Genomic DNA, 13,137 nt, shown 5'->3' with positions numbered 1-13,137 from the left:
CCTCAATGCTCTTCTCCTAGATCTTAACCTGGCCTCTAATCTCTGCGTCGACATGGAATTCGCCGACATCGGCTTCAAGAGTGACTGACAACCAACAGACACACCCGATCTCCAGATTTATCTGATGCCCGAACCGAATCTATCGGCGCCGTAGACTCTCAGGGGCGCTTCACCGGCATCGTTCAAACCTGGGGAGACGTCCTCGGTTCCACTGGTCTAGCAGGTGAAGACATCAGTGTCAAAGGTCTTCCAGGTGATACCATCGGCATCGGACCAACACCCTCTACAGGATAGAAGGGCATAAACGGTGCCAGCTTGTATGGAGCCGGAGCACCCAATGTAAAGGCCAAATGACCTGTGGGACCAGCAGGTGCACCACCAGGAGCCATGGTATTAAAGATATTAAACATGGCATTCAGAAATGCTGCCGGATCAGCTCCCGAAGTGGGGAAGCAGGATAACGCTGCTGCTCCTGCGGTGTCGGTGCCAGATCCGGAACATCCAACTTTGCTCCAGGTGAGAAGCAAGCACTTCCCTGTGGTTCAACCACCTCGAAGACTGACTGTGCCGGAGAAGCCCGAGGGCTCTGCTGTGGAGTCACCATCTGACTCACCTCCCACATCGCACAACGCCGACTGGAATGAGACCTCGACCGACCTCTATCCAAACGACGCCGGGAATGATGTCGACTCCGTTTCTTCTGCGACCTTGAGGATTTTCCGGAAGAAGACCTCAGATGACTCCTGTCTTACTTTGCCTTGGCCAAAAATAATTAAGCCTCCCTCTCCTTGAGCGCCTTTGGGTTCATCTTCTGGCAGGACCCACACTCCTCTACGTCGTGCTCAGAACTCAAGCACCACAGACAATCATTGTGTGGATCGGTCACAGACATGCGACCCCCGCACTCCCAACAAGGTTTAAAACCAGATTTCTTAGGGGGAGACATTGTAACAATCAACACCCTCGACAACAGTAGCCTTTCCCAAGAGCTAGGAGAAAACCGATATGCTTCGAAGGCACAAAAAAAGGAGACCGACGTCAGCATGCCGGCGAGGACCTTTTATTGCCACGATGACGTCACACACAGACACGTGGAGTCAGGCAAATGTGACATCCTCGTCGACGTGCAGAGCTGGGAAGAAAAATGTCAGTCAAATGCTGGCCCACTGGGAGAATTCATAAGGTGAGGAATCCACAGGTAGTTGTATCCATCAGAACATAGGATTTAAACTACAAGCACATAGCATTGTTCTCCTTGGCACAAACGCCATAATTCGAGAAGCCCCAACTTGTAATAAAGCTCGGAACTCTTCAAAATTATCATCATTCATGTGAAACATACTGATCAGGATCATTTTTCTTCTCCTGAAGATGGGACACCACTATGAGAATATCACTGTAAAGGATCAACTCAAACCTGAACCGCAGGTTCCAAAGTGAGGGAGAGACAGTTCCCTCTTGCTAGTAAAGGTACAGCAACTCTTCAATGTTTTTCCAATGTACAAAAGAAAGAACTTGAAACAAGAAAAAGGGCCTTGAATTCCAGGTGGATGAGGTAAAGCTACTCTGTCATGCTGGAAATTCTGTCATAAGAATAACCGCAGAAGAAAGTGGACGGAAAAGGACTTCTCATGAGAAAGGACTGTATGGTCCATCAATTTTAAAACTCCAAGACTTAGCCGGGATTTGAACTTTTTTTAAATGAATATTGAAAAAATTACTTTAGTTCTGGGGTAGTTGAACCCTCAGGATCCTGGAACTGGCTGTGTAAAAAGAGGACCCCAGGCATTCAATGTTGCATTAGACAGAAGAGCCTCTAGTATCACCATACCCAACTCATAGGGTGGATTGAAAAATACTGTCTTCACTGAACTCATCTGCCCTAAAGATGGAACGACCAAACCCACAGAAGAGGCTATCAAGGTTCATATGTACTGATGACACTGTAAATGAATAATGTAGGAAATTTAGTAGCATGTAGAAACAAATATTGAAGAGGACAAAATAAGCTATTTGAAGGCTCATATAGACAGAAGATGATTGTGCCTCACCCAGCCAGTACTCCATGTAAAGGTATGAATTTATTCTTTAAAGTCAAGGATGGACTGTTGACACCCTCGGAGAGTTAATGTTTATTTTTGAAAGCAAAAGTGCTCCTAGCAGAAATCCCATGCCCTCTATGCCCAAACAATAGCTTAGTTGTTCCCAGAATAAATTTTTTATTTTCTTCAAAAAGATCCAGAGTTGGTATCGGAGTTCTTGAATGATTAAACATGCAATACCTCCGTTATGAGTGCACCACTTGCTCCTACATTACCAGGCATAAAAGGGCAACAACCTAAGTTCTACTAAGGATGTATGCTCCAATATTTTCATTTTGGCTCTGTACACCCCAAACTAAAGTATTACAAAAAAATAATCTTTATTGACATTTGAACAATCTCAAATTTTCGATTAGAACTTACAAAGCAATACAAGTATTTAAACATCAGCTGCAATTCAAACAGTCATTAATTTGCAAGTTAAGTCATCATTTATGAAGTGATAACAACCACCTATGGCTGACCACATCTTGAAAAAAAACATAAAAAACTCCAAAAGATCACGTTTAAATCAACTACCCCATCCCAGCCAACCCCCACCTCCACGCTCAATGAAGTTCAATTACCACTAAAACTCAGTAAACCAAAGGTGCTTTCATAGGTAAGATATCATAGAATCCGGGTTGAGTAGCAGCGTAATAACTGTGCTTAACAGCCCTCTTGTTGGTGCACTAGGTACTACGCATTATTTTTTATCCCCCAGATGTATTGCCAGTGTGTCACCATTACCTCGGAAAGCAGATCTTCCATCACCTTAACATCCCTTTTCAATCGTCTCATATGTGCCTCCCCTGCTCCTGCCCATTTCAGTAAATCATCCCTCCAAGTCATGATCATAGACGATATGGCACTCAGCCAATGAATCGCAATGCACCTTTTTGCCACTCTTAGGCCCAAAACTGTAAACCTCCTGTGCAGTTTCTTCATAGCATTCTTCAGGAGTAACCACAATAGACATTAAGGGTGAGAGGGACCACCCAACCTGTAACAGATTAAATGTGAGCCAATATTTCCACCCAGTAGATTTCAATCACTGGGCAGATCCACACTACCTGCAGGAAATCAGCATCTGCCTTGCGACATCTAGCGCACTTTGGATTTGATTTGGGATAAATGGCATGGACATAGATATATTGGATCAATGTAAAGTGTGCGTTAATGGATATCCCCAGTAATGCTTCATGTATTTTACTCCATACCTTAGGTGTGATGGGCTCCTCACTAGCTTGTTGCCATGTCCCCTCTAAGCTGAGCAGTGGTAACCATCTATCTGTCTGCAATGTCCTACATAGGTGAGTTATCAGTTTACGACCCCCAGCCTTGGTGAGAATAGTTGTCATTGTCTGTGTGGGCCTTAGGGCCTCCAGAAAAGATGGCCATAACTGTCCTGCATTGGTGGCTATTTTTTCATATTTTAAAAATAGCACCCAACAGTCTAAAGGAGGCTGAGGTGTCTTGCACAGTTATAAAGCTCCCCCCTGGATATAGGTTAGACAGCATTAGACAACCGCCCTCTATCCACTTATCTGTCAACACTGTCTGGGCTATTTGTGTGAACAGATATATTATCCATAGGTCTAGGTCTGGAGCATTTGGCACAAACTGAATTATCTGTTTCACCGCCTGTTCCTACAGTCGACATAACAGGCAAATGAAATGGGGTATGGCCTCAGGGACTCATCTACCCATCAATAACAATTTCCTCAGTATGTATCCATCATGCATACCAGCAAGTAGTGCTTTTTCCAAGTTGTTCTTGTCATCTAACCAGTGAATTGCATGTTGGAGGTGAGCTGCTAAGTAATACAGCTCTAGGTCTGGGACCTATAGTCCCCCTTTTTCCCCCATTCCCTTTTTAGTGTTGCTAGTCTGATTCTACACAGTTTTCCAGCCCAAAGAAGTTTTACCAGAAGTCTATCCAATTCCTTAAACACCTGATGAGGTATTTGATGCATGGAACCCTGCAGAACGTACCATCATCTGCAGAGTACCACCTTCTTAATGAGGGCTATTTTCCTCCACTGACAGCTTCAACGAATTCCAGAATTCTATTGAAGGGCTGAGCTTACGGATCACCCAGCCCAGACTCTTAGGCCTGCTGTGCACCCCGTGCAATACAAATGCCTAGATTTTTTACTTTGTCTACCTTCCATGGTATACCTGTCTCCAGAAGCTGTTCTATAGACTATGTCCTCTCAACCCTACAGGAAACAGAGCAGATATTTAGCTGTCTACTCGCAATCCTGGATAGTCACTGAATTTCTGCAAAACACTGACAAAGACTCCAGTCACCACAGCAGTATCTTGGGTAGTGTACAGCGCACGCTGTATGTTAGGAATATGGGTGAATGATCAAAGATGTAACGTCCCAGATAGGATGAATCTGATGCACACGGTCGCTGTGGGCTGTAAGAAAAATAAATAAATCAAGCCTGCTTTATGTGCCGGACGCTTGGCTATAGCATGACTATTCATGCGTGTGTGGATGCTGCAGTATACTGGGTACATATGTTTATCAGGCATAGCTCGTGCCCCTCTAACACACCTACCAATATGTTATCTCCCTTCGTCTACCTGCACCTGTGATTTCATGAAGGGCACTCCCGGGGGAATCCATATTAGGGCCCCACAGACATATCCTGAATAGGCTGTGGGGCATACATTTACCCTCTCCATCTCTTCCTTAAACATTTGATACAATCCCCCCCAGACAAGTCTCTCCTGAAGAAAGGCTACTGTTACCCCATACCTCCTAAGGTAGGCATATACCTTACGTCTTATCTCATGTGAGGAATTTGTATTTAGTCCCTTATTAATAATGTCATATTCACATACATGAACCCGATCATTTTAATTCTTGCATTGGATTGCATTGTTCCCCAATAGCACCAGTATTTATAGGAGGAACCCCAACAAAAACAACATTAAATATAACTGTTCCCCTTTGGTTCCCACCCACAGGAAGTACTACCAGAACCCATCAACACAACCTGAGGTCACTGGGCCCAGATTCCTGCCCCATTTTCCCATCCCACTTATCCCCAAACCTGGCTTACAAAACAACTTAGAGAGTAATTACTGCCCAGGACACAAATACCTCCACGAATCGCAAGACTACAACAAGGGGTTCGCTGCAATCCAAAAAAGGCGGGTTCCTCTGCATCTCCCATCATGAAGCCAAAAATAGACATCAGCCAGTATCTTTTCCCCCCCGACAACTATTAGGCCTAATGGTGCCAGAGGCCATAAACAAGTGGTTCATTTTAGCTGAGGGCACCCATGATCACCCTCCCTTCATGTGGAACAAGAACAGCAAATATAAAACAGTGTCAGGTCCCCATTTTACCAGTCATCCAGTTCAGACCCACCATCTATCATTAAAGTATAAGTGTTACCCCCGCATCTGTACTGTCACTCAGTGTGTCGGGAATCTCACGTGGGGTGAATCATAAAAATGTACCCTGCTTTCATACTGGATTCAGAGTTGGGCCAGAAACATGATTATTGGATTTAATGCTCTTGGAGCAGTTTTTTTTTTTTTTTTTTTTTTTTTTTTTTTTTTTTTTTTTTAACTGGCATGACATTCTTTGGAAGCTCTTGAAACCTCTGCATATAGCCAGGGATGATAAATATTTGTTTGCCCTCAAATGTTGAAGGAATATGCATACATACGTGTTGGAGGATCACATCCCTGTCTTTAAAACTGAACAGGCGTGCTATCAAGGGGTGGGAGACCGGGAGCAGAGCCACCACCAGGGCACAGTGTGCAAGCTCAATCAAGAAACATTTGAAAGTCCCTTTGCTTTTAATATGTTGACAATCCAGACCTCCATGAATATCTCCACAGAAGGACCCTCGGCTCCTTCTGGGAATCCCATATGGTGTGTATTATTCTGGCAAGAGCGTTCCTCCGCGTCCTTCACCTTTTCTTTCATCTAAGTCGCTCTGCATTGGAGTCCTGCTGCGGTGGCCTGCAGCACCTTCATTTCCTTTTTGAGAGTGGTAATGTTTTCCTCAGTACTGGTTACCTGCTCTGCCACTTTCTGTAGATCCAGGGGTAGGTGGTTAGTATCAATCACAACTGTGTCCATCTTCCACTCCCACACTGGTCCGGTGCCCTGAAAAGCTGCTGGGATTTCAGCAGTAGCCACCAACTGGTTCCCAGATTCAGACTGCTCCCCCTCTGAATCTGTTCCTGTGGTCCTTGACCATGAACAGTACATTGGTGAATTCTGTTAGCTTGTGTATTTTTGGGTCCTTTTTCTTTTCCTATGGCAAATCCAAGTGCATCCAACAGACAGTCTGGAGTGAGGAGAGGAGTTCAGACACCACAGGGCTTCCAGTCACGACCGGGCATCATCGAGTTCAAAGGGGTCAGCCCCAGTCCCAGTTTCAAAGTCCCAGCCCTTCAAACAGGCCCCAGAACTCATCCTCTTCGCTCACCAAGGGAACACGTTGGCCGACTTCTCAAGGGTCTTTGTTGGCAAGAAATAGGGGTTCGTTGGGGCCAGGTGGCACTTCGTTTTAGTGTCCACCTCCGAATCCTACCACATCTGTAGTTGCCACCTCCCAGGATCAGGTCCTCAGTGTAAGTACTTCGGATGTTTTCGATGCCAAAGTCACAGCATTATTATCACATAAATTGGCTTCCAACCCTCACGCTGTTTTGGCACCAGGTATGTCTAAGCAGCATTCCTTCCTGGGGAAGTCACTGGATATTTGTTCTCTTATGTCACTTCCGACAGTGGGAGTTCTGAAGGCATTTAGGTCTCCTGTACCTCACCAGCCCCCTCAGCACAGTACTAGGGTGAATCCGGTCTATGCACCAGTGCAGGCCATGTCAGGGCAGATCACAAAGCCCTTTTTGGCACTACAGGGGCAAGCCCATCCCAACCCACAGTTCCTCCTATAACGGAGGCCTCTGTCCCAGCTAGCGATGCAGGCCGGCGCTTGCCTTATCCAGACCACTGGCATCCCCCACCCGCTGCAGTTGCAATTGCAATGGGCCTCACCCTGGTAGTGCAGTTTCCAGTGCGGACAGTAATTCATGGCCCCTCTTAAGCCTCGTGAGTTTCAGCAACTGCCTCCAGTTCCCAGTCTGCAGCAGAACCCCTGCCATCCTATCTGCCAGCCAGCCGATATCAAACTCCTCAGCACCCCATTCGGATAATGATAAAGGCGCCCATGAGTTTAGGGTGTAAGCGATGGCAAATATGCAGGATGTGGTAGGATTTTTAGTCTCCATGATGGGAGCAGTGGCAGGGCACAGCTAGTCGGCCATCTTGGCAGGCCACACCCCCCACCCCAAACGGAAGTTAGCTTGGCTTTTTGGAAGAGGCTGCCATGGTTTCAGAGGAAAACTGAGCTGGTTTTGGCTTCATTATTTTTGTTTTTAAATGTTTATTTGCATATGCTGGTACCCAACCCTGAACAAGAACGATGCTTAAATTGGGAGGAATTCAATCTGCAGAACAGTCTTATTTTATCTCTCGCTGTGGGGAGTTCTACAGATGTGTTATATGGTGGTCAGACTTTGAGAGAAGTAAGTGTTGTCATCACATTTCCAGCTTTAATGGCAACACCCACCCCTCATGAAAAAACACAAACATTTTGAGGCATGTCTGACTATACATTTCCCAACTCACAAGTTATCCAACAATTGGCAAATATGGTGAAGAAATATTTTATTGAAAAAAAAAAATACACTTACAGTTCCTTATGCTTCTCCTCAGCTAAAATCTGGTCATTGGCTTTCAGTCCATACCTGAAAGAGACAAAATTTAATCATGCGGGGAACTCATACATATAACGTGTTCACGAAGAAAATGCCCAGGAGAGTGACGAGAAGAAGCTACTCACATATATATATATATATATATATATACACACACACACATACATACATACATACATACATACATACACACACACACACACACACACACACACACACACACACACACACACACACACACACACACCCTAAATTCACCTGCTGAGCCACACCACTTCCTTGTAGTGGTTTGGTCCTGCTAAATTCAGTTTGTCTACAAAAAAAAAGAATCTAATTTGGACTGGTGATCATTAACCATTCATTTACAGTCGTTTTTCTGTAACGAGTTACATGATGTGCATAAACTGCCATCTAGCGATGTGGTTGGAATACTTCACATTTTTTTGTCCAAGTTTTCTTTTAGGTCTTGTTTTAGGCATAGCTAGAACAACTCATCTCAAAGTAAGCCTAAATCCCACAATGAACTGTTAAAGAAACTCCACCATAGATCTGTTTTTGTTAATGCCACTTGGCTCAGATTTCCAGCGGAAACTCACAAGAACACCAGAGACTTCCACCAAGAGTGACAATAAACAAGAGGTACATTTTAGGTTTTATTTTCCAGCAGACATAGGTCTGCCGCAATAGAAGTCCAGAGAAGGACAACTTCACCCAAAGAAGACTTTTGGGTTGTTTGCTTCTCTTAAAACGTAAACATATTCTTATAAGGGCTGCAAATATCAAAACGTTAGGATGGGTTAAAAGGAGCCATGCTGCTACACTTGAAATAGCACCGGATATCCTGGCCAATTACTTCGGGGTGGTACCTTCAAATTCTCCCAAGTGGTATAAGGAATAACTTGTCTATCTTGCCCATATGGGCATAAAGAGTATTGCTCCAATTAAAATTATTCCATAATCTTTAATTCCTGATTTTGACAGGGGTACTATTAGTAAAGCATAAACATGTATCATTTACAAATTTCTAAGCCACATCACCCAGTATAACACACTTTTTAAATCTGTTGAACATAAAGTCTGTTGGTGATACTCCACTCACAAAATGGTGCAATACTTTTCTGCTTACGTTTGATTTATGCATGTTTTGTTTCTTGCAACTTAGTGTATCGCCATGGTAATTTTTTGTTCGTTTCACATGTTCTACAGTTAGACTTACGCCATGGCAAGTGGCCACATTCACACTTTTTTTTACCTACTCGACAAGTGTGACAAATGTATTCTCCTTTGGTTTCAGAGTGTAATATATCTACATCAAGTGCCATGTTCCTATTAGTACCATCAGGTTCGTCATATTCCACTTACCATGTCCTGTTATATCTAATATGTATTCTCCCTTCCCTGGGAGTGGCATATCTGTAGCAAAAGGTCAGCAAGTGTTGAGGGCATGGGAACATCCTGGCCTCCAACGCAACAGTCATAACTTTTGGAATCACAACCATGAGATCATCTTGGATTATGTGCTCTTGAGACTATTGCCTGCTATGAGGAGGTCTCACTTGTAAGCTAGTGTTGGTGCTACGTGTACCAGGGAATTATTCTGTGAAATTGCTGAATTAGTTGTCACAGTGTGCAATCCCCTGACTTCTTGGGGTCCATTTTTACACTACAACTGTATTAACTAATGTAGAAGCAAGTTGGGGAAAAAGCGGTTTGTGCACTGTAAACATAGTTTGATCAATGAATGGTCTGGTCCAGTTTGGTTACTTCAGACCTTTACTTAGAAAAATAGTCTTCCTCGGCCAGTCATCCAGATAAGGATACACAAGAAGTGCACCAGGCACTGCCCATGCTTCTGATGAAATGTACAATTAAAGTACTTACACATGGAGCATTAAAATAAACATCCATGAGCCTTGTTGGAATGACATGCCATCCTGCAATTTTATCATCATGAACTTTTGTGTTGTCTCACAGCAGTTAGACTGGCCACACGAGCAAGAAACCCTGTCACAACAACCACATTCGGAAAGAGCTTTAATAGTTTCCCCTGAAAGCTAGCCTGACCTTTAAAATGGACCTTTAAAATGGAAATGGAATATAAAAAAAAAAAAATATATATAAAAAAAAAAAAAAAGAACTGTGAACCAGTGAAGGGATATATTTAAGAGTCAAATCATGTTGCTCCCTAGAAATACTCCAAACCAGAAAAACTGAAAGCATTAACCAAGCATACTCCTGTCTAGGAACCACAACATGGGAAATGCCTACCAGAAAACATTTCACTCTGCCAGAAAATTCTTCAAGCTGCAAGCAAGAAAATATTCATTTTGTACCGTGAATCTTTTAGACTTGCATGCTGTGCATTGAATATGTAGCTTTTTTTGTTTCTTTTGCTGTGGTTGGGATGAACATGGACTCACATTTGTGAACAGATGTTTCAACACTGTCCCACTAGAGCTTCCTTGTTCATTTATATATCTATGCAGTAGTGTTTTGTGAATGTGTGTAGAGACAATCACGTTGCTGCCATACATATATCTTGTAATGGTGTATTTGCTAAAAATGCAGTGGTTGTTCCTTTTTTCCTTGTTGAGTGAGCTTTTGGGGCTGAGCTTAGTCTCTCCCCTGCGCTTGTGTGGAATAGTTGCATAGTTTGTGTGAACCATCTGGCAACTGTGCTCTAAGTTACAGGTTTCCCCATATTGTTGCCCACGAAAGAGACATCACTTTTTAGTCTTCCTGCTTGACATTCTCCTTTCAAATGTAGAACTATATCGCATCTTGCATCTAATGTGTGTGACTTTTTTTTCTGCTTGATTTTTTAGACCTTGTATAAAAAAAAATTAAAAAAAAAAAAAAAAAGGCATTTGTATAGCCTGATTTACGTGGAAGTAGAAAGTTACCTTGAGTACGAACTGTGGATCTGTCCTCTTAACAGTTCTGTCTTTGTGAATTTGTAAATATGGTTCTAGAATCTTGAGTGCCTGTATTTCATTCTTGCTGCAAAAACAAGTTATGGCCACCAGCAATGCTGTTTTTAGCGTTAGCATTTTTAATGTGGCTTTACGTAATGGCTCAAAGGGTGACTTCATTAACTGGGTCAAAACCACATTTATATTCCATGTGGTTACCGGTATCTTTAGTGGTGCGATTCTCTTTGCTCCCTCTAAGAACCATTTTATTACCAGAGCTGTGAAGAAGCTTCTTCCTATGTGACCTCTTGTGTAGGCCACTATTGCAGCTAAGATTACTTTCAAAGATGCATATGTTAGTTTGCAGTCCAGTAGGTATGTTAAATATTTTAATACAGTTGTCTCTTGTGTTATTCCTTAGTAAGCCCCTTTGAAGCTCCTCTAAGCATAGGCAATATGTATTCTTGTAGCTTCGGATGGCCGAACTCTAGGTCTTCAGGAGCTATGCAGACAGGCTAAAAGACTGGTTCTGGGTGTAGCACTCTTCCTTCATCCATTGACAACAGATCTTGATGACTTGGTAGTTGAATGATGTTCCCTTGTGCCATCTCTATCAGCTCTGAAAACTGTCTGCCTTGCCCATTAAGGAGCAATTCATATTAGTCATTTTGGTTCTCCTGCATTTGTTGATTACTCTGTGTAACAGGAGTGTCCGGGGGAAAGGGTATGCAAATGCACCTGACCAGTCTATCAAAAGGATATTCCCTAGGGATTGATGTTACAGTAGTCTGGACACAGAGGTTTGGCATTTTGAGTTCCTTGGGTTGCAACAGATTTATTTCTGGAGTTCCCCAAATCCTGAATAAATGTTTGCAGTACACTTTGACTGAGTTCCCATTCGTGGGAGCATAATGCTCATCTGCCGAGGCCTGAAGATGGAGGCCTACAGGGAGAGGCAGTTTTCAAGCAGAAACTTTGTGCTGGACCTTTCCCAGCACAAAGTTTCTGCTTGAAAACTGCCTCTCCCTGTAGGCCTCCATCTTGGTGCTGTTCTTCTTCGCAGGCCTCCTCTGAACTGTAACGTACCCATGGACTTAGCTGTCTTGTTCTTCTCAACTGTGCTTCCAAACAACTGTTCTCCACTGAGGGGTGTTTTTAGTATATTGGCCTGTACTTCTGACTCAAACCTAGATATTCTCAGCCACGGGAGATTGGGTTGCATGATCCACATCATCATCTGGCAGTTTGATGTGTTGGCAGCATCCAGTGCCAATTTTAGGCAAGTGTTGACAATACTCTTGCCCTCTTCTGCCAGGTGTGCCACCCTCTTCCTGTACTGTTCTGGCAGGTGCTTCATTAATTCAGCCACTCCTCCCAATGTTGGTAAGAATGCCTGTTAAGAAGGGCATCATAATTGGCAATGCGTCATTGATTGCCTGCACTCCTCTAAAATTTTCCTCCCCAGTGAGCTCAATCCTCTTGCTCACCCTGCCAGGAGCTGTTGAAGGGCTGTCCGCCTTCTTTCGTGCCATCGAGGTGATGATTGAATCCGCGGCCACCAAGCCTTTCATGTATGCTGGGTCCTTGGATGAATATTTTTGTTGCCTGCCTTACAAGTCAAGGCTCTACAGGTTGCAGGTTCTTTAAACGCCTCCCTTCCTTGATCAAGGACGCTAAGCAACATTGGCAAGAAGTGGTTCCTGGCTTGTGATGGCAAGAGCGTTTCTAATACAAAACAAGATTGGGATCTTTCCTCTCCCAAATGCACCCCATATTTGTCAGCAACTTTGATTACCTGAATATATAGGCCGATGTTGCCCAGAGGTGAAGGCCTTGCCGGTTAACAATCTACATCCTCCTCCAGTGAGTCAGTCTCAGGTCCTGCCACTGAGACTGCGTGTAGTAGTACTCCTCTAAGCCATGAAACAAGCCTCCTACTTGATCCTTTTCCTCTTTGTAGAAGAGTTCTTCCTCCTCCTCCTTAGGCTCTGGTGTTACAGGAGGTTTGATTACTTTGAGCTCCTTTTCTTTTTTATGTCCCTTGGTTCGAGGTTCAATTCGGAATTCGAATTCACCAATGTTTTTTCCTACTGTATCAGGGCAGCCATTTCGGTTTCGAGGCACCTCTTCTTCTCAAGCTCCGATGACCGTGCTTCGGGGTAGAGGCTCAGCGTTGATTAACTTTTTGATGTTGAAATTTCCTTACAGGACACATTGGTCATCAAGCTTCGGTGTTCGTCACAAGGCCTCTCCTTTTTTGACGTTGAAAAGTCCCCCTCCCCCTCAACAGTCTTTAGACGACTGGGTCTTATCCGGAGGTGTCCCTTTCGAGGAATCCAAAAGGGTTCTCCTTCTCGGGCCTGCCTTCTGTCAACGAATGCTTCAACAA

General features: G+C 43.8%; 1 protein-coding gene across 5 annotated transcripts in view; it reads right to left on the bottom strand.

The window, feature by feature from the left end:
- ADK (adenosine kinase) overlaps positions 1-13,137 on the bottom strand; it is a 462,265-nt gene that overhangs the window by 284,240 nt on the left and 164,888 nt on the right. For all 5 annotated transcript variants that reach the window (XM_069240844.1, XM_069240846.1, XM_069240847.1 and 2 more), the window contains exon 3: positions 7,813-7,866. In XM_069240844.1, coding sequence (XP_069096945.1) covers positions 7,813-7,866 — 54 coding nt within the window. The remainder of the gene's footprint in view (positions 1-7,812; positions 7,867-13,137) is intronic.

This window comes from Pleurodeles waltl, chromosome 6 (genome assembly GCF_031143425.1).
Source record: "Pleurodeles waltl isolate 20211129_DDA chromosome 6, aPleWal1.hap1.20221129, whole genome shotgun sequence".
NCBI lineage: Eukaryota > Metazoa > Chordata > Amphibia > Caudata > Salamandridae > Pleurodeles > Pleurodeles waltl.
This window is presented reverse-complemented; position numbering and strand designations above follow the sequence as displayed.